Below are 24,717 nucleotides of genomic sequence, written 5' to 3'. Positions count from 1 at the left end.
GCAATGTTCTGCTTTAGCTGTTGGCTTTTCATGAATGAGGAAAAGTATTGTCATCAACTGTCATTTTCGAAAAAGTTGGGTGTAAAAACCTGGAAACATGCCATTCAAAAAATAAATGAGCATTCCTCTTCTGAAGTACATCTACTGGGGATGTTACGGTGGAAATGGCAGATAGTGAAAGGCAAGCTATTCTAGATCAAGAAAAACAAATAAATAGAGAGATTCTTACCCGGCTAATAGACATTACCCTGTGTCTGGCTAGGCAAGGTATGGCCTTTAGAGGAGATGATGAATGTTCAGGAAGCTTAAATATAGGGGATTTCCTCAAACTTGTCCATCTATTTGCAAAGTATGACAGTGTGATGAATCTACATTTAAACACAATCACAAATTTGCAGAGCAGTAGAAAGCATCCACAGGTATCTCTGCTATCAAACAGGACACAGAACAATCAAAGCTTTAGGTATACATGTCAGCAGAAGTATCATTCAAGAAATTAAAGAAGCCAAAATGTTTTCAGTTTTACTTGATGAAACAACAGATGTGTCTCACAAAGAACAAGTGTCTTTTGTTGTTCGTTATGTACATGATATGAAAATAACAGAGTGATTCATTCAAGTGTTTGATGTTCAATTCACAACTGGTAAAGAATTGGAAAATGTAGTTTTGTCCCTTCTTGCAAAGAATTGCCTAAACACTGACAACATCAGAGGCCAAGGCTATGATGGGGCTGCCAATATGAGTGGACCTTACAAGGGACTGCAATCTAGAGTTCGCCAACAGAATGAAAAGGCTTTCTATGTACACTGTTATGCACATTGCTTAAATTTGGTGCTAGTAGAGTCTGCTAAGTCAAGTCCTCATTTTGTTTCATTCTTTAATATGGTAAAAAAAAGTTGTGTGCATTTATTTCTACTTCAGGAAAACGTCATGCTGCTTTTGTGCAGAAACAATTGGCAATGTACCCCAGACAACTTGTCCATGAGTTGAAAAGGCTGTCTGACACCCACTGGGCCTGTCATGAAGCAGCACTTAACACCCTAAAGAAGATCTTTGCTGTGGCAGTACAGTTCTGAAAAGACATGACTGCATGCAATCCATCTGACCCATGTGCTGGAGATGCGGTTATGCGTCTTAGAAGTATTGATTTTAAATTCATCCTTTGTTTAGAAATTACAACACCAGTCTTTATGGAAACAGCAATAGCATCAAATTCACTTCAATTGCAAAGTCTTGATCTTTCATCAGCTTACAACATTCTGGATGGAGTGATGAAAATAATACAGTTACTAAGAGCAGATGAAGAGTTCAAGAAATTATTTGAAAATGCTGTGAAAAAGCAAATGAGGTAGAAAAGAAATTCCTGGCCAATCAAGAAGACGAAAAGTTCCTGCTAAGTACAAATACAGTTACACTTCAGCTGAAGAAGATCATTCATTTCAATCCTTAGAAGAGTATTACCGTGGTAAGGTTTATTACTCTTTCCTAGATATTATGATGAATGAATTAAGAAGATTCAAAGGGAAAGGTGACAGTCACACGGGTAAAATTCTGAGATCCTTTCACTGCCTTACAGTTCCATCACATTGGAGAGGGATGCCTACAGAAACTACCAAAGAAGCTGTTCAGATCATTTGCCAGTTCTATGGCTTTGAAGAACAGGAAAAGCTTTTAACTAGAGATGACAGAGTTTTATTCTGCACATTCCTGTCCCAAGAATAATGTGCAAGAACTTAAGGTTGCAGATGCAACCCCGGTTCTCTGAAAGAGAAAATAGCCATCAACTAATGGGACATAATGGGTATCGCCGTCAGGTGATAGGATTATGCTGAGCTTAATATAAAAGCTGCTTTTAGGCCTCCGTAGCTCTGACGTCAGAGCCCCACCCCTCGAGTGCTTAATGACTATGCAGTGTGTAGGAAGCCCAGCCTCTTTTGCTTCAGGCTGCAAGGGCTACTGAAGCGACCTCGCTGCTTGATGGCTATTTTCTCTTTCAGAGAACCGGGTTTGCCTCCACAACCTTATGTTCTCTTTCATTTAAAAAATAGCCATCAACTAATGGGTACTGTGTACCAAAGCAGTCGCGAGGGAGACCATGCGGCAGTAGGACACGATCGGTCTACATGTAAAAAATATACACGGAACAGCGCCTCATCGTGTGGATCAAAAGACACATGTCCTAACACACAAATCCAGACTAACACTAAGTGGTCTCTTCCACTGGTGTAATAGAGTCCAAGACCAAAGCTCAAAAAAGTGGAGCAGAGGAATCCAGTCTGTAGAACCTCATGAAAATGTGTGGCGTAGCCCAGCTAGCCGCAGCACATATTTCAGACACTGGGACACTTCAAAAGAGGGCCCATGACATCGACATACCCTGGTAGAATGCGCCTTCAATTGCCCTGGAGGGGAAAGGCCAGCAGATTTATAAGCCAGAGCAATGGTGTACACTATCCAATGGGACAGACGCTGTTTAGACAATGCCTGACCCAGCGTCCTAGAACCATAGCACACAAACAACTGTTCAGTGTGTCTGACACCCCTTGTACGGTCAATATAGCACCTCAATGCCCACACCGGGCAGAGCATGTGCAACCGTTGGTCCTCCAGAGAAGAAAAGGGAGGAGGATGGAATGACATCAACTGCACAGATTCGTTCACGTGGAACGGGGATATTACTTTTGGCAAAAATGCCGAGTTTAGTCACATGGAGACTCTAGACCTGTCTCCAGCGAAGAGTGTGCAAGAATGGTGCACTGAAAGTGCATGCAGCTCACTCACCCGTTTTGCTGAAGCAATAGCCAGCAAAAATTCAGTCTTTAAAGAAATGAGCTTCAGATCCACAGTATGGAGTGGCTCAAATGGGGCTTTTGTAAGGACTTCCAGCACCACATCAAGGCCCACGAGGGGAGGCTAGATGTCCTGGGAGGATGCAGTCTCCTTGTGCCCCAAGAAATTGGGATGCCAGGAAATGGTTTCCAAGTGATAACCCATCTATGCGCATGTGACAAGCAGATATGGCTGCCATTTACACCTTCAATGTGGAAGGGGACCTGCTGTCATCTAATAGTTTCTGGAGAAACTGTAAGATAACTGCCATGGGGCAGGTAACTGGGTCCTGACCCTGGACCAGACACCAGTCCTGAAATAGAGGGAGCTCTTGCGCTCTGAATAGTGGCAATAACTGTCGATGACAATCCTAGAGGCTGACAGGCGGCAAGAGCTGCATCAGCTGGGGGTTCGGGTGCCACAGATTGCCTTAGGTCTGAGAGTGGAGATCTGACCTCAGGCTGCCCTGGTGGTTGATATATGCCAAGACCGTGGTGTTGTCTGACTGCACCAGCACGTGTTTGTTCCGGACCACCAGAAGAATGTGCTGTAGGGCGAGACCTACTGCCCTGAGTTCCAGGACATTTATGTGGGCTGAGGCCCAAGGCCCCGTCCACACTCCCGGAGTCCCCACACCATTCCAGACTGCACCCCAGTCGTTGTTGGAGGTGTCTGTGGTGATTACTTCCCTCCGGAAGATGGGACCCATGGTTGTACTCTGACGAAGGTTGGAGGGGATCCACCACCAGTGTAGGATTCTCCAGCAGGACTGGGATATCACCAGCCTGCAATGTCTGTCTCTTTGTGGGTGAAGCACAAATGAGTTGAACCAGTAGTGGAGAAGGCCCAAATGAAGGGCCTGTGAGACAGCAGCCATCAACCCCAGCATGCGCTGACACAGCACCATGCTTACTGTCTCTCTAAACCTGAATAGGGAGAGGCAAGACTTTATTGCAGTAACTCTCTGAGTTGTTAATGTGGCCTTCATAGACACCGAGGCTAGGTGGAGGCCCAGAAAATCCAATTGCTGGCTTGGCGTGAGGCGGCACTTCTGCAGGTTCATCCTGAGACTGAGCCACTGGAGGTGGTCTGTGACCAACGTCGTATGTGCCAGGGCTTGCTCCTGTGACTGAGTGCAGACGAGATAATCCATCAGTCGAATGTCCTGAACCCGTAGGGGGGCCAGAATGGCGTCCATGTACTTGGAAAAGGTGCGAGGAGCAAGGGACAGGCCGAAAGGGAGAACACAGTACTCGTAGAACCTGCCCTGAAATGCGAAGTGAAGGTATTTCCAGTGCCCGGGCCTGATGGGGATATGAATGCATGCATTCTTCAGGTCCACGGTGGTAAACCAATCACCCGGCCAAATGGCCTGGACGACATATGGCGGAGCGTGAGCATCTTGAAACGTAACACCCGAAGGTGTTTGTTCAGAATTCTCAGATCCAAGATAGGGCGGAACCTGCTGTCCTTCTTGGGCACTAGGAATTACTTTGAATAGAACCTCTCCCTTCAAGAGGAGGGATCTACTTCGCGAATGGCACGCTTCAAGAGAAGCGCCAGGATTTCTGTGTTGAGAGCCGCATGCTGGCGCAGGTCCTTCACTGCAGTTACTATGACCCCCCGAAAGGGGGGTGGTTTTAATTGGAACTGAAGGCTGTAACCAGCCCGCATAGTCTTGAGCACCCAACTGTCATTGGTGCTGGTTTGCCAGTATAGTGACTGGGAGACAGGGGTTGAAGGCTGCTGTGGCCCTTCAGGGATGCTGAGCCTTAGGCCGCGTGGGTAGCGGAGTCGCGGGACCCAACTTAGGAAAAGTGATAAAATAGTATATAGAAAATGAAAAGAAAAATATCATTTAAGCTAATTGGAAACTAGAGGCTGGTCAAATAGACCCGAAGCCTAATAGGAGTGTTAATATGAGGGAAGCATAAATGAATGCTTTATTAAATAAAACAAAAGCTCTGAAAACAGAGATGTTAAAAAATAAAGCTTAAAAATCAGATTACTTCATTTATACTGTAAAAGTATGCATCCAGGTTTTGTTAAACTAGCAAGTAAAACTTTGAAAGTTTAAGTAATAGGAACACCTCTTACAAAGCTTTCTGAATAGAAAAATTGTAAGTTCATATAATATAAATGAACAACACCCTCCAAATCAGTGAAAAGTAAAAAATAACCCCGCCTCCAATTGTCATTGAAACAAAACTCCGCCTCCTTTCCATAGTAATCCAATCATATTGGAGATGTGTTTTTCTACCTGAGGCGCAGATCTGCCCCCAGAACAAAATTCATCGCAAATAAGTGAACTTAGCGTGTAGCTCACTCTATGCATATAGAAAGGCAGTCTGCAAAGGAGAACAAGAATGAGACAGAGATCAGTGCTTAGAAATCATCATCATTCATTCAAAACGTTGAGTTATTTCTATTTTATTCTTTCCAAAGGTGTCAACGTTTATCTTCATTCATTTGCAAAGTGGATTGCATTTATTAACATATTCATTTTCAAATATAAAAAATAAAGTTAAATACAAAATAAGATTCGTGTGTTTGAACTCCATGTGCATTTAATACTGTAGGTTCCTTTTTTTAGTTACAGTATAATATCATAGAAAGTAGACGGCCCATACCCAGAATATTATTATTATTATTATTATTATTATTATTATTATTATTATTATTATTATTATTATTATTATTATTTAAATGTTTGCTTTAAAGAACATTTTGAAATCTGGTAATTACTACTCATTTGTTCTGTAGTTTTTCTTCTCATCTTTTCTATTGAAGGCGCACCGTGGAAACATGATAGCAGGTTATGTGAAGTTAGCAGGATGTTTTTCTATGAAGCTTTAGGTAGATTCTCACACTGTGGGGTTCAGCGCACAGAGGAACACCGAAGAGTCTGAAAGCAGCACTCGGGTTATCTGCAGATCGAATGTCTTCTTGTTCTTATCATGCTTCGCTGAAATCCGATCTCTGAAGCGTGCTGGAACACTTTTAGCATCCATGTGTTCATAATATAGGATTTGGGGAGCTAGGTTGTGATTTTGAATGTACCAGAATAGAGAGGGCACCGTAGCGTCTTTATAAGAACAGGGTATAGTGGTATTTCCTTCTTCTTTTATTATTAGAACTGAAGACTGGTTCACTGACTGTCCCTGAGATGTTTCTAAATTAAAACACAAAAACAAGGTACAATTAATAATACAAAATGTGTTCATCAAGCAGTAAATAATGTATGTGAATCAATCATAATACCCGTTGAGACACAGAGAAGCAGGGCTGTGTATAGAACTCGGCGCATCATTGCATTCTCCATGCTCCACTCGTGTCTCATAAACCCCTCTCTAGATAAAGGGTGCGAATGAAAGAGCTCGTTTATAAACCTGGGCTGTACTTTGCTCAATGACACACCCTTTTCTAAATTAACATATGTTCTGAAACAATTTACAAATGAAGATAAACATATAATTCAAATACCTTGTTTATCTTGTACAGTTTGCTAACCACAGCTTTGACATACAGATTAATTCTGACTACTAGTAACGTTTTTCATTTTGTCTGAGACATCTATTAACCGGAAACCACGAATTGCTTCAATCAAAACAATAGAATACGAATGGAAAACTGCACTCTGCTGAGCAGGGGTTAAAACGAAATTCGCCGTTGTTCATTTCACAATGTTTTAAATGAATTTTAAACGTTTTTGTTTTGTTTTTAGTATTACTACATTGAGTGTTTTATTTATACATTAGCTGTAATGCAGAGCAAACAATACACCACTCGTGTGTGACTATAATCAGGTATGTAAGTTGTATATTGTTTATGCGATGGGAGAAATATAAGACTACATCTATGGCCAGAAAACTTTGCATCACCCTATAGAATGAACAATATTTGCTTCATAAAGTCGAATGAACCCTGCTGAATAATTATATATATTAACATATTGAATTACTTACCGCTTTGTAGTTTTCCATATGATTAACGAAAAACTGAGACAAATTGAAACATGTGACATTTTGTAATCTCACATGAAATCTTTATTCCTAAACCCATGAACGGTTTCTGTTCATCCTGCTAATGGCTTGTTCACAGCGCGGGTCTCAGCGCACAGTAGTAAACTGCAGAGTCGCTCACCAGGGCTGCTGATATTGTTAAAGGCACACTGCTGGATTCCTTATCCAATGTAGCTGAAAACCGGGCTCGTTTACTACAGTGTTTGAAGGGTCCCTCTGAAGCGTAAACTGCAGAGCTTTGTAGGGAAATTGGACGCCCCAGAATATATCGGGAAATGTGCCCTTGTGGAGTAACTGCAATTCAGTGTTACTGGCTCACCAGTGTAACTAATCAGTTTTTTGCTGAAGGCTGATCGACTGACTCTTCGTGACCAGAACCTAGTCGGAGGCAGCAAGGAAAGCAGTGATGATAATTAATAATAGCGGATAAAGAAATGTGTTAATTGTATTAAATTTGATCTCAATATTTTTCCAATCAGCTCCGCAACACATTTACCTTAATAAATAATGATATTCAGTATTAAGATTTGTTAATATCATTATAGGATCTACAATACCTGCACATATTAAAAAGAAAAACAAGAGCAGATAGTACATCTTTATCTTCACTGTGCATGCAGGACCGGTGTGGTTTTATCAGTCTGAGAGTTGCGAGTCTCGATCTGTACAAGTCTACCTGAACACATGAGAGCTGTGAGTCTCGCTGTGTACAAGTCTATCTCAACGCATGAGTTGTGAGTCTCGATCTGTACAAGTCTACCTCAACACATGAGAGCTGTGAGTCTCGCTGTGTACAAGTCTACCTCAACACATGAGAGATGTGAGTCTCGCTGTGTACAAGTCTACCTCAACACATGAGAGTTGCATAACTGCGATGTTTGAACACATGCATGCTCCTCCTCCTCCTGGTGCTCTGCTCTCATTCGCAGATAAACACTTTAAGAGACACTTTGCATTTGCTTTCAGTGGCTTTTACCCTGACATCATATCCAGTTATCAGTTAACGTGTGTTCATACAATTAAAATATAGACACTCATTTAAGCTATCTTTACACAGCACAGGGTTAAAGCAATCCTGTTACTTTAGCTCTGAATGAAGGTATTGATGAGAAGTGCATGACCTAGTTAGTCATGCATGCATTCACTGGTGCAGAATTACATGAGAATGTGTTGAATGGAATATACCTTTGAATTGTTATTCACACACAGTGCTGTACTACAGTGCCACCTGGTGGTCAGAGCTGCTCACAATGGAGGTGTTATTTACATGGGAGAACATCTCGAGTGGATCAGGTTTGTGGCAGAAAATTGCAACTGTAATGAATAAGGTCATTTTTCATTTGGCTCGAGCACAATGTCTCGAGTAAAATTAGAACACACATGGAAACTGCCCCATTGACTCTAATACATGTCAACACAATATCTGGCACTTCCCTGGGAGAAACCAGAACCCTGCTACTCGAAATGAGTCACACATGCTGCAGAAGTCAAAACCAGTCCAGCAGTCACCTCTATGCAGTTAGATTCTGCATTGGCACATCTAGGTTTCATTGCTATAAACATGATCAGACTGAGATTGCTGAATCCAGGTTGAGATCATGACACTTCCAATTGTAAATGTGTAAAGTGTTGCAATTGTACAAGCCAGCCCTCGCTGTGGTGTGTCAGCTCTGAGTTATTCATAACAGAGGAAAGCGGTCACATTGAAACTGTAGGGTACAATGCTCACTGTACTTTATTTTTCTAGATTTTGGAAATGTGTGTTAAAGTATAGCATCCCTGCTACAGATACAAACTCATACAATAATACTGGTGTCAGTGCTGGAGCTGCTACAGATACAAACTCATACAATAATACTGGTGTCAGTGCTGGAGCTGCTACAGATACAAACTCATACAATAATACTGGTGTCAGTGCTGGAGCCGCTACAGATAAAAACTCATACAATAATACTGGTGCCAGTGCTGGAGCTTTATTGCAGAAAAGGGGAGTCTCATTCAGAGCATTGGAAATTCAGAGTACACCACCTGACTTGAGGAAAGTTTGTTTCATGACACAACAACGCCACCTCCTTATAAAATATATCACTTTGTGAGCAGCTGCTTGTGTTTCAGTGGCAGGTAGTTTTTGTACAGTGCTGGATGGGTTTCTGTCCCTGTGGGACTCAGGGCGCAGTAGTACACGGCTGAGTCTGTTACTTCAGTGTCTATCAGTTTCAGAAACACGTGTTTATTGTCTTTCTCAAGCTCCGCTGAGACTCGGTGATCTTCCTCGTTAGCTTTAGATACAGCCCCCATTTCAAAGCTCATCAGCAGGTATTCCAAATCCTGTCTGGGATACTGGCGATACCATTGTGAATTGCTTAGTTAAGAGAGAGACAGTTAATGAAGGTACAGTAATGGAGATAATATATACGAAGAGTAGACTCACTGTGACATACAAACACCAGCTTTGAAGACATTAGCAGTCTCTTCTTCAGGAGGAAATCCAAAGAAACAGCTTCGACAACATTGTCCTATAAGATGCTTGTGTGTTAGGAGGCTGGCGGCACATAGACCAACACATTGTATAAGATTCGTGTGTCTTTATGAGGCTGGCAGGCACACAGACAAACACATTATATAAGATGATTGTGTGTTTATGACGCTAGCGGCACCCAGATTAACACATCAATTGTACCTGTTGTCTGCCGAGCAAGGAGCTGCGCTGGTCTCTATCTGCGATACTGAATCGTCATGCTAACTAAACGAGTAAAACGAGACTTTCAAATCAGTTGTCTTTTCTGTTATTAGCATATCGTTACTGGCAACATCAGCACTGCTCATATATAACAGTTTTGTGATTGCTGTGCATCTTGCGTTCTTGTGTTTCTTAATTTGTACTTCGGTTACGGATATACAGCTTGTTTGTTTTTTTCGAAAAACGTATTCCTTTTTATCTATGTATGAAAAAAGTGGCACATCATGATGGTTTGTTTGTAGTGTTTACAGACAGCTGAGGCTACAGTCACACATCGAGCAGCAGACTACAGGCGTCTCTTTTTCATCAACACCGCAGACACGTTTTTGTCAGCAGCTCAAGCCTGCCTCCTTCACTGTGGGCCTCAGAGCGCAATAGAAAACGGCAGAGTCTCGCATCTGTATCCCGCTGATGTTTAAAGACGTGTATTTATTCGGCGCGTCAAGTAAAGCCGAGAATCGATCTTCAACACCTGGTGCTTTATCCCCATCTTCAGCTCCTCCAGACAGTTTGTACCGCTGGAGAATGTATTTGACTCGCTCTCCCGGGTCCTGACGGTACCACTGCAGGTATATGCTGCTGGAAGTTGAATGGGTAAAATTGCAGTGTATTGTAAGAGACTGGTCTTCTTGTGCATGCAAGGCAGCAGGCCATTGTGTAACAGAGTCTCGATCTGCAAAACTGGAACCTGTGGAACGGGAACAAGAGGTGATTTTAGGCTACAACACAACAACGTGTTGTCAGAATTATCATTTTGTAAATTATTATTATAAGGAGGCCTACAATGTAGCAGTACAGTGAGATATTGTACCTATAATTCCAAGAAGTGTGCACAGAAGAAGAAGCAGGTCCATGTCTGCAGGCACTCTGCAGTATTGAATTAATGCAGTGATGGATATCGATGAGGGGTCTGTGTATTCGTCTGTTTAAACCTTTTATTCTAACTGAGATGCTCAGTGCACTGCATGTGTATGCTGCCTCATCTCCTTTTGCTGGGCTGACCTGATTTTACTGAAAATAGTGTGCAGTACCGCCACCTACTGGCTGAAAATAACACTACATGTGCAACTAAATTCTATTGCAGATGATTTGGTTAAATGAGCGAGTCGACAGTTATTATCTCATTATAAAATGGATGGGATACATTAAGTGTTGTGATTGGCTGAACAAGATCACATGACGGTGCGGTATTAACTTACTTACCTGATCTATTAATATTAATATGCCTTATTAGTACAAAATATCCAAACAGTGTTTCTGTAGGTAAAAATGTCAACATACAATTGACGCAGCATTTAAATCACTCAACAATCTCTTTTTGTATCCACCTCTGTCACTAAGTATTGCAGAAAAATGGCAAATATACTGTGGTATTTATTTAGTCAGAGAACAGAACAAAGAAAACTCCGAGGCAAGCAGTAGCAGTAACACTTCAAAAGCCATCTGAGAAATCACCGCGCAAGTCTCACTCAGCATGTAATATCTATATGGGGCTTTTAAACAAGGTCGGGTTCGGAATAGAATTCTATTGTTCTCGCCGCGAACGGTAAGGACTGCGCAAACTGACACGGAAGTCGTTTAGTCCACATATCATCTAATGCTGGTTTCCAATCTCGGGAAATTATGCCGGTTACCGGCATCGGTGTGAAAACAGCCTCAGAGATTATTGGTCAGCTTCTCTTGAAGACCGCAAAACCCGAGTAGGGTCATTTCCCCTCCCTCGAGTGCCAGTGCAGTGCATTGTTTGGCTGTTTCATGAATCATCCCTGAGATGTGGGAAATCAGTATGCTTTCAATTTCCAAATATTGAAAATATTACGATAAATGGCAATGTTCAATGTAATGTTTATGGCAATAAATAAATAAATTATTAAATCAAAATATATGTTACAATGAAACAGTCTTCAGGGGCTATTTTTTTCTCAGTGGAATGATAAATAATAAATTTCCTTACTTGTTTTCTTTTAAAAAGCCAGTTTGTGTAATTTTATTATTATTATTATTATTATTATTATTATTATTATTATTATTATTATTATTATTATTATTATTATTATTATTAATTAGTAGCCATTTTATAAGTGAAATAACCAACTCCAGGGTGTGCAGTAAGACAATTCTTACCACACTTCCTAGGTGGTTGAAGGCACAACTCACAACACACCCAGGGCATGCGGTAAGAATTGTCTTACTGCACAACCTGTCATGGGTTATTTCTATATAAATCCAGTTCTATATATTTTAATAATATATACTGTGTAGAATAGGATAATCCATGTTAGTACATCAACAACAAAAAAGGTAATATATATGTGATTTTAAAATAATAATAATAATAATAATAATAATAATAATAATAATAATAAATAATAAACTCAGTTATTCAGCTCTACAGAACTATGAACTCTGAGCAGTTAATAATGAGCAGGTTTATTCATTCACCTGTTTCATTAAGTTTTGGTCTGGTGTTGTATTATTCAGTTGTATCTTAAGCCTAACATTACATGTTGCAATGGCTGCGTTTGCTGTTACCCAGTAATATACAGTACAATATATAGAAAGATGAGGCTGCCAACATAGTCATGTCCACAAGAGGGCAGTATAGACATTTGTCAAACAGTTCACCCTTAATTAAAGTAACCACAATTTCATTCTGTGACTCATATCAACCAACAATGAAACAGCACAGCTACAGAGCCAGTAAGAACAATAATGTGTATGTTGTAATGCATAAGAACCACTGCACATGAAATTAAACTTGGTGTATTGTTCCTCCACATATCTACTCTCAATATCACATACTGCACAGGCACCTCTGCATTCCCTTCAATGTCACTGTGATTGTCTTCAAAGTGAAGTGTCAGAGACGGTATAGCATGCTGATTGGTTGAATGAAGAGTGAAGAAAAAATAACTTGACAAAATAACTTCCACAAAAACAACCCCTGCACTACAGCAGAAAAATAACTGAAGAAAAAATCATCAGTATTGCAATAAGATTGCAGTGTTTGTTCTCTTTATTTACTGGTACAGCACATTCTATTGGTGTGGATCCATTGTGATGGGATAAGCCATGATATATGGTTTCTTGTTCTTGTTATTCTCAGAAGATCACAAGTCAGGGAATGATTGAGGTGGAGCATTTGCAGAGTGTTCAGCTCAGGGGTGTGTTCAGTGGAGTCTTCACATCCGGTGCCTTCAAAGCACTTTGATACATTAATGAAGTTCTGTATCAAACACATGTTTATTATATTATATTGTTCATTGTGGTTCACCATAACCTGCTCTCTTATTCCAGTTCTATGAACAGGGAACACACTTCCAAAGAGTGCAGCGACGAAAGTGAATAAAAATGCAAACAGTTTGCCTGCACTGAAACCACTTCCTTTATAATGGACTCATGCCAATGATAGTGTGTGGAAGCAGTTCAACACATCTTTCTTTCATCTTCTACCAGGTCATGGGCCTTTGCCAATTAGTGCTAACTGAGTTTTTGTACAGCATCCCAATGAGTTTTCAGACTATGCTGCCCTAAGAGCACAGTGATAGATTGCTGTGTCGCTCAGAGCAAGTTTGGAAATGGTGATTGTAGTAGAAGAGCTGTCTGCTGTAGAAGTGAACCAGCTTTTAGCAAAGTCTGCAGTGTGGGAATAGCTACTCAGTGAACCAGCTCCTTTAAGCAATATGTATTCCTGGGCTCGGTTTGAGTTCTGCTGATACCAGTAGAGAACAACGTTGTTGCTACTTGCAGTATAAGAGCAGCTGAGCATTACTGACTCTCCTTCTGTACCAGACTCTACTGTCTGCTGAGGACTTATGGAATCAACTCTTGTCATGACTGAAAATTGAGGAGAACAATGAAAATACAAAACAGTCAGTAATAATAATAATAATAATAATAATAATAATAATAATAATAAATAAATTTAAGATGTAATTGTAAATACCTGGAAATACCTGGAAGGGTAGTGCATGCAATGAAGATTCCTATTATTTGTTCTATTGTAGTTCACTGTTTGTATGAGGACAGGATTGAAGGGTAATATCTGTGTGGAGATTGTTATTCTGCTGCTGGTGCCACTCTGTTAAATTAGCGCTTTCAAATGTCACATGTTTTTAAGCCAATGAGCAAACACTTGAATAAAAAGATTTCAATACAGCTGCTGTGTGTAGAGGCTGTAGTATGTGTTTCACAGACTCTATGAGACACAAATATAAAAAGCTTGAATTCTCTATTATCTGGAAGCATTTTCTTTATGTTCTTCTTTTCTCTGTGTTTCTTATTCCTGGGAGACATGCCTCCTTCAGCCCTTCCGTGAGAGTTCTGCTATAACATTGTATCGAATCCTGGGCAGGTTCAATAGGCAATTGAAGCAGCTGTCTATCCTATCTGAGAATATTGATTATTACAAAGTGCTGTGTAGGAGCAATGAGGCTGGGGATCATCAAACACAATCGACAAACACAAAAGAATATCTTGCTTTCTTAACTTAAAATTGATTGTCCAGGTATTAATATTGCTGTATGGGTATTTTAAAATGCTTATATTGTGCATATACACATTAACATCAATCAGTGTCTATGTCATTTGTAGTAAACCATCTTTTGGCAAAGTCTTCAGTATCACCAGGTATACCTCATGAGCAGGTTCCTTTAAACAGTGTCTATTCTGGGGCTAGGTTTGAGTTCTGCTGATACCAGTAGAGATCAACGCATTCACTACTTGCAGTATAGGAGCAGCTTGTCATGGCTGAACATTGACAACACATTCAAAAGAAACCATTTAGTGTTGTTAGAAGAAGAAGAAGAAGAAGAAGAAGAAGAAGAAGAAGAAGAAGAAGAAGAAGAATGAATGAATGAACGAATTGAAAATAGCTGGAAGGGTAATGAATGCAATGAAGAAGCAAATTCTCGTATCCATTGTAGTTTAATGTTTATATGAGGATAGTATAGAATGGTGCCGCTTTTCAGTTCAGTGGCCACTTGGTGAAGTTGCAATACAGTTCAGAAAGTAAGATACACAGATATAAGAAGCTACCTGCAGTCCTGGAAGAAGTCAACTTCTACAGACCCAGAGGGTACAGAAATGGCTTTTGCCACTGATGGAAAGATTCCAGTTGAATTGTTTACACATGCCTATATAAAACATGCTCTGTAGTTTCGTGTAATATACTACAATATGTACTGCAGTGTTTATAGTGCTTTGGAACCTTCTCTCCCAAACCTTCACTCACAAATTCAGGTCCTAAAGATGTTCATATTTTCTGAGCTCATGTTATCATCTTTGTCTCAGATCATCCTTTTGGGGTGATGCTGTTCAGCTATAATTCTAACAACGCACAGTTTGCTCAAATTATGTTTTTGTGTTAAAAATCTTGTCATTGAAGCGAATCAAGGAAACTGTGTTTCAGTGTAGCATTCATTCTTTGGGATTAGTAATACAAAGGCCTAGCTGTTTTTATTGTTACACATATAGTTCATATGGTTTATATTTCTTGTTATAGCCATACTCAGAACAGATAAGCTAATTCACAGAATAATCAAGAGAAAGCTCATAGAAAACATGTGGAGTGTAACAAAGGAAAAGTCTGCGCTGCATGTCTGTGCTTACCATCTTGTTTAGAGACACTTTCAGCAGAATTGCTCTCTCGCAATTTCTAGCAGGTTTTTGTACAGCTATCCCATCAGCTGAATCACTGTGCACTTCCAATGCACAGTAATACAGGGCACTGTCTCTGAGGATAATCCTGGAGATAGTTAAAGTTGTGACACCTCTGCTTTTGTCTACAGAGGATGAGAATCGATCTTTAGCAAAATCTGCAGTGTGACTACTAGACCCCTCAAAGAGTATAAACTGGAGAGGCTCCCCAGAATACTGCCGATACCAGTGGAGCCAGTATGAGGAGCTGCTGGTGCTGAAGGAGCATTTCAATTCTGCTGTTTCATCTTCACTCTTTAAAATGGACGGGTCAATTTGAGTGACCTGGTTTCCTGTAGAAATGTCTGAAAAGAAGATTTAGAAATGATTAGTTAATTTTAGATAGATAGATAGATAGATAGATAGATAGATAGATAGATAGATAGATAATTACATGACATATAGATAGATAGACAAAAACCATCAAGCCTGACAATAAAACTTACAAAATAAATAGGTGATCATGACTCCAAAAATCAAAGACTTGTATGCCATGTTATCATCTGCACATTATCTGTGTGCTGTGCTTCTCATATTCTCAAAAGACTCACATAGAGATGTGTTGTAACTGACAGACTTCAATTCATGTTTCATTGGCTGACAGCAAGCCTACCCACTTTTCAATCAACCTTCCGAGAACTTCAGTAAGAAAGGAATTCCAGCACTCACCACATTATAATGTGCACTGCAGTTACCCTTCTACACAGAAAAGCTGTCACTGGAAATGCCATCAGCATTGTAGTCACCAGCCTCTCTACACTCCAAGGCTTTTGTATGGGTCGGGTGCTGCTTTGTATCACTGTGCTGGTTCTATTGCATAGTAGTAGATGGCAGAATCAGGCACTGAAGGCTGTATTGTCAGGGAGCCAGTTTTAGATGAGGTGTATACTGCTGGTTTATATTTCCCTGAATCACCTCCATATTTTAACCAAGTCTTGTGGCTTTATTTGAATATTTTAAACCCTGATTGAGATCTTGTTTGTCCTTCTGACACTCACTGTGAATCAGGGCTTTGAGTCACCTGGTCTTCACTGTGCGCACCTGAATCAAAATAACACAAAATAAAGAACACAGATAAACAAATTAGAAACACACAGACAAACTAACAAGCAAAATGATGATCATGGCTTCTTGGAGTTCACACCTGATAAAATCAAACACAGAATGATACATTTCAATCTTGTCATTGTAGTAATCCAGCATGTTAATTTGAAGAGAGAAACACAAGTGGATCAATACACACCTTTCTCTTACCAGTCTACCCATGAGATCATGTGCATTCATTCACAGTGGTGTTTGTCACAGCTATCTCCTGTTCTTTAAATAAGAAGTGCTGTGACATTTTCTGGTAACAAAGTAACCACCTCGCTTGTTAAAGCTTAAGCTGATCATTGTGGGGATTGTGAATCTGCAATGCTTTCAGCATGGAACGATTGACATCAAAATCAAGGGCATCTTACTGCATCTCATTTAATGGCACAGATGTCACTACACTGGTATATATCATGTATGGTACAATGCCAATGCCCTAAGGCAAGGTGCAGTTTCAGCACTAAGGTTTGTGAGTTTAGACACAGGCCAGTTAGTGTGATGCAGGTGTTGTGCAGCATTTACATGTAGTTGCAAGATGAGTGTAATTGTGCCTCCTGCAGTATCTGCTGGGCAATGGTGTTTAATCTTAATCACATTGCACCACCTGCTGGTAAAACATCATTTTCAATGTCAAGATCCTGCCCCAAAGTTACATTATAAAACATAAAGCACATGTGCAGCTGAGTGGTGCTGCCCCTGAGAGCAGAATATTGTGCAGGTGTCTCCACTCCCTCTCTCACTGTGCTCTCACTGCACAATATTACACAGCTTCACAATCGAGCAGCTCAACAGCACTGATGGGCAGAGTGCTGGAGAGCTTCTCTTTATTCACAGTCATGGTGAATCGTCCCGAGGTTTCAGTTGTAATGTAAGCAGACAGTATGATGCCAGGACTTTGATCATGTTGCTGTTTATACCACTGCATGCTGTTGTAGTTAGAAACACTGTGATTGCAATTCATTTCAGCGCTCCCTCCTTCAGTTGAATAAACATGTGGAGTCTGATGAATCTGGAAACTTCCCTAGACAACTGTAAGATAACAAGATGATATCATTATTACTTTGTTCATGAATGATAATGTAAGAACATAAGAACATAAGAAAGTTTACAAACGAGAGGAGGCCATTCGGCCCATCTTGCTCGTTTGGTTGTTAGTAGCTTATTGATCCCAAAATCTCATCAAGCAGCTTCTTGAAGGATCCCAGGGTGTCAGCTTCAACAACATTACTGGGGAGTTGATTCCAGACCCTCACAATTCTCTGTGTAAAAAAGTGTCTCCTATTTTCTGTTCTGAATGCCCCTTTTTCTAAACTCCATTTGTGACCCCTGGTCCTTGTTTCTTTTTTCAGGCTGAAAAAGTCCCTTGGGTCGACACTGTCAATACCTTTTAGAATTTTGAATGCTTGAATTAGGTCGCCACGTAGTCTTCTTTGTTCAAGACTGAACAGATTCAATTCTTTTAGCCTGTCTGCATATGACATGCCTTTTAAGCCCGGAATAATTCTGGTCGCTCTTCTTTGCACTCTTTCTAGAGCAGCAATATCTTTTTTATAGCGAGGTGACCAGAACTGAACACAATATTCAAGATGAGGTCTTACAAGTGCATTGTACAGTTTTAACATTACTTCCCTTGATTTAAATTCAACACTTTTCACAATGTATCCGAGTATCTTGTTAGCCTTTTTTATAGCTTCCCCACATTGCCTAGATGAAGACATTTCTGAGTCAACAAAAACTCCTAGGTCTTTTTCATAGATTCCTTCTCCAATTTCAATATCTCCCATATGATATTTATAATGTACATTTTTATTTCCTGCGTGCAGTACCTTACACTTTTCTCTATTAAATGTCATTTGCCATGTATCTGCCCAGTTCTGAATCTTGTCTAGATCATTTTGAATGACCTTTGCTGCTGCAACAGTGTTTGCCACTCCTCCTACTTTTGTGTCGTCTGCAAATTTAACAAGTTTGCTTACTATACCAGAATCTAAATCATTAATGTAGATTAGGAATAGCAGAGGACCTAATACTGATCCCTGTGGTACACCGCTGGTTACCACACTCCATTCTGAGGTTTTTCCTCTAATCAGTACTTTCTGTTTTCTACATGTTAACCACTCCCTAATCCATGTACATGTGTTTCCTTGAATCCCAACTGCGTTCAGTTTGAGAATTAATCTTTTGTGCGGGACTTTGTCAAAAGCTTTCTGGAAATCTAAATAAACCATGTCATATGCTTTGCAATTATCCATTATCGATGTTGCATCCTCAAAAAAATCAAGCAAGTTAGTTAGGCACGATCTCCCTTTCCTAAAACCATGTTGACTGTCTCCCAGTACCCTGTTACCATATAGGTAATTTTCCATTTTGGCTCTTATTATAGTTTCCATAAGTTTGCATATAATAGAAGTCAGGCTTACTGGTCTGTAGTTACCTGGTTCAGTTTTGTTTCCCTTTTTGTGGATCGGTATTACGTTTGCAATTTTCCAGTCTGTCGGTACCACCCCTGTGTCAAGAGACTGCTGCATGATCTTGGTTAGCGGTTTGTAAATTACTTCTTTCATTTCTTTGAGTACTACTGGGAGGATCTCATCCGGCCCAGGGGATTTGTTTATTTTAAGAGCTCCTAGTCCCTTTAACACTTCTGCCTCAGTTATGCTAAAGTTATTTAAAACTGGATAGGAACTGGATGACATGTGGGGCATGTTGTCAGTATCTTCCTTTGTAAAAACTTGTGAAAAGTAATCATTTAACATATTTGCTATTTTTTTTTCTTCCTCTACGATTTTGCCATTTGTATCTCTTAAACATTTAATCTCCTCTTTGAATGTTCTCTTGCTGTTGTAATATTGGAAAAACATTTTGGAATTGGTTTTAGCTCCCTTAGCAATGTTCATTTCTATTTCTCTCTTGGCCTTTCTAACTTCCTTTTTGACTTGCATTTGCAGTTCTGTGTACTCTTTCTGTGTACTTTCTTTTTGGTCCTTTTTTAATGCTCTGTAAAGTGCCTTTTTTCGCTGAATATTTTTTTTAATTGATCTATTAAACCATTTTGGCAATTTAGTTTTACATTTAGATTTGTCTACTTTAGGGATATAATTGTTTTGCGCCTCTAGTACTACGTTTTTGAAGAACAACCATCCTTCTTCTGTGGGTGTTTTCTCTATTTTACTCCAATCTACTTCTGTTAGTCTCTGTTTCATGCCTTCATAGTTTGCTTTTCTAAAATTGTAAACCTTAGCTTTAGTCTTTACTTTTGAGGATTTAAAAAACACTTCAAATGAGACCATGTTGTGGTCTGAGTTTGCCAGTGGTTCTCTGACCTCTGTTTTAGTTATTCTATCTTCGTTATTTGAAAAGACTAAATCAAGGCATGCCTCCCCTCTAGTGGGTGCCTTGACAAATTGTGTTAGGAAGCAGTCATTTGTCATTTCCACCATTTCTATTTCGTCCTTCGCGCTACCCACCGGGTTTTCCCATTTTATTTGGGGGAAGTTGAAATCCCCCATTAGTATGGCTTCTCCTTTGCTACACACATTTCTAATGTCATTGTATAACAGATTATTGTGCTCACCGTCTGAATCTGGCGGTCTATAGCATGCTCCTATTATTATGCCTTTTGAATTTTTGTCTGTTATTCTGACCCATATTGATTCGGTTTTATTTTCTTTGTCCAGGTTTAACACCTGGGCTTCAAGACTGTTTCTTATGTATAGCGCTACCCCTCCTCCTCTTCTGTCCTGCCTGTCTTTCCTATACAGTGTATACCCACAAATATTATATTCGTCCCCATCACTCTCAGATAACCACGTTTCTGTAACACCTATCACATCATAGTTACCTGTTAGTGCAGTAGCTTCAAGTTCTAGAATTTTGTTTCTGATACTTCTAGCATTTAGATAAACACATTTAATGGTTGTCTTACCTGAGTTGTTGTTCTTGTTTTGATGCAGTCTCCCTTCTGTTTTTTTTGTTGATTTCTCCCCCCTTCCTTTCTAGTTTAAATGCTTCCGAACCTGCTCGAGGATCTTTTCTCCAAGTAGACTAGTTCCCTTGTTATTTAAATGCAGTCCATCCCGTCTATACAGATAGTCCTCGTTGTAGAATGTGGTCCAATGATCAAGATAGGTGAAGCCTTCCCGTGTGCACCACGTCTTCAACCATTGGTTTTGATTTATTATTTCCAGCTGTCCATATGGTCCTTTGCAAGGTGCGGGTAGTATACCAGAAAATACCACAGTTTTGGTTTTCTCTTTTAATTTCCTTCCTAGCTCTCTGAATTTGTTTTGCAGGGATTTTGGTCTGTCTCTTCCAATGTTGTTTGTACCGATGTGGACGACTACTACCGGGTCGTCTCCTGTTCGTTCTAGGAGCCTGTCCACGTTTTCAGTGATGTGCTTGACCGAGGCTCCCGGAAGGCAGCACACTGTTGTAGTAAGGGGGTCCAAACTGCGAACTGAACTTGCTGTGTTTCTCAATATGGAGTCCCCAACAATCATGACCTCCCTTCTTTTTGCTGTCTGGTCACCACTGTCAATGGGGTCCTGGATGTTGTTCCTTTCATTCTCTTGTTGTTTGTTCTGCTCATCAAAATTCTGAAGTGACTCAAATCTGTTGGTTGTTTTGATTTCTGGTGGTTGTGTTTGACGAAGTTTCTTTTTTTCCCTGCTTCTGCCTACCTGAACCCAGCTGTTCTGACCTTCTATCTCCCTGGTGGCTTTCAGTCTGTTAGGGGTGATGCAGACTTCCATGAATTGTGGGTGTGCCAGTTCCTCAAGATCTTGTTGCTGTCTCACTTCTTCCAGCTCCATTTCTAGCATACTTACTAGTTTATGCAAATCCTGGATCGCGCGGCACTTTACGCACACTTGGTTTAGCTCCGCTGGGTTTTCTCGGATTTCCCACATCAAGCAGGTGTCACAGATTACTGGCTTGAAGACCATGTTGAGGGTTTGTTTTTTTTTTTTTTTGAAGTTTAGTTTCTTCTGCAGCCGTCAACCTGCTTTCAAACTGCTTCGAAACTGCTCTGTACTTTTCCACGCTGTACTTCTCCCACTCGCTGTCGCTTCCACTCGCTGTCGCTGGGAAGACTGCCTCGTTTAACTGCGTTGTTCTGCTGTGCTGTCGGCTCCTCCCCTCGCCCGTGTCTCAAAACGGCGCTGAATTTGAATCAGCTGCTCCGAGTTTCAGCTTGTTTGTTATCAGAAAAACACACGCGGCTGTGTTTCCCCAATGTCCTCTGTTTTCTGATTAAAGCAATTCAAGATGCAATTTCTCCTTTCTGCTTCGAAACTGCTCTGTACTTTTCCACGCTGTACTTCTCCCACTCGCTGTCGCTTCCACTCGCTGTCGCTGGGAAGACTGCCTCGTTTAACTGCGTTGTTCTGCTGTGCTGTCGGCTCCTCCCCTCGCCCGTGTCTCAAAACGGCGCTGAATTTGAATCAGCTGCTCCGAGTTTCAGCTTGTTTGTTATCAGAAAAACACACGCGGCTGTGTTTCCCCAATGTCCTCTGTTTTCTGATTAAAGCAATTCAAGATGCAATTTCTCCTTTCTGCTTCGAAACTGCTCTGTACTTTTCCACGCTGTACTTCTCCCACTCGCTGTCGCTTCCACTCGCTGTCGCTGGGAAGACTGCCTCGTTTAACTGCGTTGTTCTGCTGTGCTGTCGGCTCCTCCCCTCGCCCGTGTCTCAAAACGGCGCTGAATTTGAATCAGCTGCTCCGAGTTTCAGCTTGTTTGTTATCAGAAAAACACACGCTGGCTGTGTTTCCCCAATGTCCTCTGTTTTCTGATTAAAGCAATTCAAGATGCAATTTCTCCTTTCTGCTTCGAAACTGCTCTGTACTTTTCCACGCTGTACTTCTCCCACTCGCTGTCGCTTCCACTCGCTGTCGCTGGGAAGACTGCCTCGTTTAACTGCGTTGTTCTGCTGGGCTGATAATGTAATTGAAAACCTGTTTCTTCTCAAGTGTGATTGTGAATATCACTCACCAAGACAAAAGCAAAGCAGAAGAAAAGTTCCACACGTGTTCCTCATTCTTGAATTGTTCCATCCACAAGTAGAAATGCTTCTGACAGACAGACAGTCTGAGCTGTGGGTGGAGCCCTGACACAAGGTCACGTCAGAATAAGTCACTGATTGGTTGGTCTGTCTGGAGCCCAGGGAAGCATTGGTTTAAAGCTACTGAAAGTCAGCAACAGAATATCAATAGTTAGAACATACCTGTAGTGTGATAGTGCCGAACATCCTTCTAATCTTGAAGAACATCTCATGGCGATGGATTCACTATTTTATGGACTCCTGCTGGGCTGGTCTTTGTACTGCAGGGTCCATAATCTCACCAACATAGAGCTTCTGGGTCTACACAGGGTTGGTAGTGGGGTAACAATGCTGTATATTTATAGAAAGAAAGAAAGAAAAATGTAAGGATAAGTGTAGTGCAAACAATTGCGGCTGCAACATTCAAATTGCTTTCTTAAGCAATGCAAATTACTCAACACACACAAATACTGATCTGCAATCATGATAATGAGGGTCGCAGTGGGCTGTTTAGCGGCCGCACACACAGCCCATAGGTGAGGTGAGTTCAGAGTACAGACAGGAGTAAGTGCTGTATGAAGTTTGTGGAGCAAGAAAATCAAACCAAACAAAAAAACTATGTCAGAGGAAGAGCAGCAAAGTCCTCTTGGCACATGGAAAAGAAAAGAAAAAGTTTTCTGAGAAAAAGGTGATCTTACAGCTGAGGTCACTCAGCATGAAATTGAGTTATTTGGAAAAGCCTCAGCCAACATTAGTTATGCTACTTAAGAGGTCATATAGGTCCTCTATAGTAGAGAGAGACAATGCTGTCGGTGTTACCAGGAGAACAGTCAACCAGGTGATGAAAAGGTGAAATTCAGCTATTAGATCTAGAATGACCTGTAGAGATGATAATGCCACCGCATCCTCCGGCATCCCAAACAAAGCGACTCTGGTTTGAATATGCGGGTCTTCTCTCTCTTGTTCATCTCTGAAGATTTTCCTGCTTGTCCTCAACAAGAGCCAAGCGTCGCCACATCAGGAAATGCAAACAGCAGCCGTCCTGAGCCAGTGACAGGTCTCTGCAGGTGTGTGCTTTTATACAGCTCTTAATTACTCACTTCTACTGGTTTGCAAGATTCTTACATCTCATTATAATGTTTGCGCTCGCTTAGTATTCCAGATCCCCGTCCAATTTCATACTCTTTTCTTCATTTGAATACATTTCAATATCATTTTGTCTGCAATATGGGTGTTTTGCAGCCGCACATCACTTTGCATGTATCCCTACATCAGCCCCTTTATGAACTGTGTTTGTATACACCCACATTTTTTTGAAATATACAAAGAAATGTTATTGATAATTAATGTACCATAGTTCCCTTTCAATGGAATGACAACCATTACCGAATGGGAAGAGCTCTCTCTGACCGCTAATCACTGAGCATATATAAAAAAGCTGCCCTATCAGGGCCCTGCTGTGAGAGGGAAGTCCCTCCCACCTCATGCTGAAGAAGGATGTCCTCACAGTAGCATATCGCCGTTTTCTCTCTCACTTCACTGAGACAGGTCACAGATTGCTTTGTGCTTTCTTTGCCCGAATTTGGCTGATTTGTCGTTTTTTTTACCGTTAAATTTAATTTTTCCACGGTAGAATCACGCTTTCAAGAGTTTTTGAGAGTGCTACTACATAATTCTTGCATCAGTTTACTGACAAGAGCTGTTTTGATCCCTCTTTGGGAGATTGGTAAGCAGCCATTACTCTCTTTTCACTGCACAAGGCTTCATGTAGTTTTCAGATACGGTGTGGAGAGCTGTTCTGGTGCTCGCTGTTCGGGCTCGCAGCGTCGTCCTCTATGCCAATTTAATCAGCTACAGCGACCATAAAAAAAAAAAAACAGCTTGGGCCTAGCCTTGCCTCTCAAGCCTCGGGCTCACCTAGCACGGCTGCGCTTTCCCTCGGTGACCACGCTGACTGAATCGGCTGCATACCTCGACATCGACTGCGGTTTTCCCGCGGACCTTCAGGCTTGAGAAAACAGCACCTACCCGGCCCCGATTGACTCAGCACCAGTGTAAACATCGTCGGCACCACCAACAGCCCGGCACCGACCGCGCCTACCATCGGTACCGACCTCAGAACTGTTTCACTCGGCACCGACCACTCGGCACCGACAGCGCCCTCCTCAGTGCCGAATCCGGCACTGACTGATTTGGCACCGGTGAATAGCTTCGAAGCCGTCTACAGCCCGGCACCAAGTGCACTGCAGTCTGGCACCGTCCTCGGCGTCGATTGACTCGGCACCGATAACGCTCT

General features: G+C 41.1%; 1 gene segment (V, D, J or C); it reads right to left on the bottom strand.

The window, feature by feature from the left end:
• Positions 1–6,924: 6,924 nt before the first annotated feature.
• Positions 6,925–24,525, bottom strand: LOC121300217. The segment is given in 3 exon segments: positions 6,925–7,067; positions 13,258–13,428; positions 24,450–24,525. Coding segments are annotated over 3 exon segments (390 nt in total).
• Between the last annotated feature and the right edge of the window lie 192 nt (positions 24,526–24,717).

Source organism: Polyodon spathula, chromosome 25 (genome assembly GCF_017654505.1).
Source record: "Polyodon spathula isolate WHYD16114869_AA chromosome 25, ASM1765450v1, whole genome shotgun sequence".
NCBI classification, from domain to species: domain Eukaryota; kingdom Metazoa; phylum Chordata; class Actinopteri; order Acipenseriformes; family Polyodontidae; genus Polyodon; species Polyodon spathula.
This window is presented reverse-complemented; position numbering and strand designations above follow the sequence as displayed.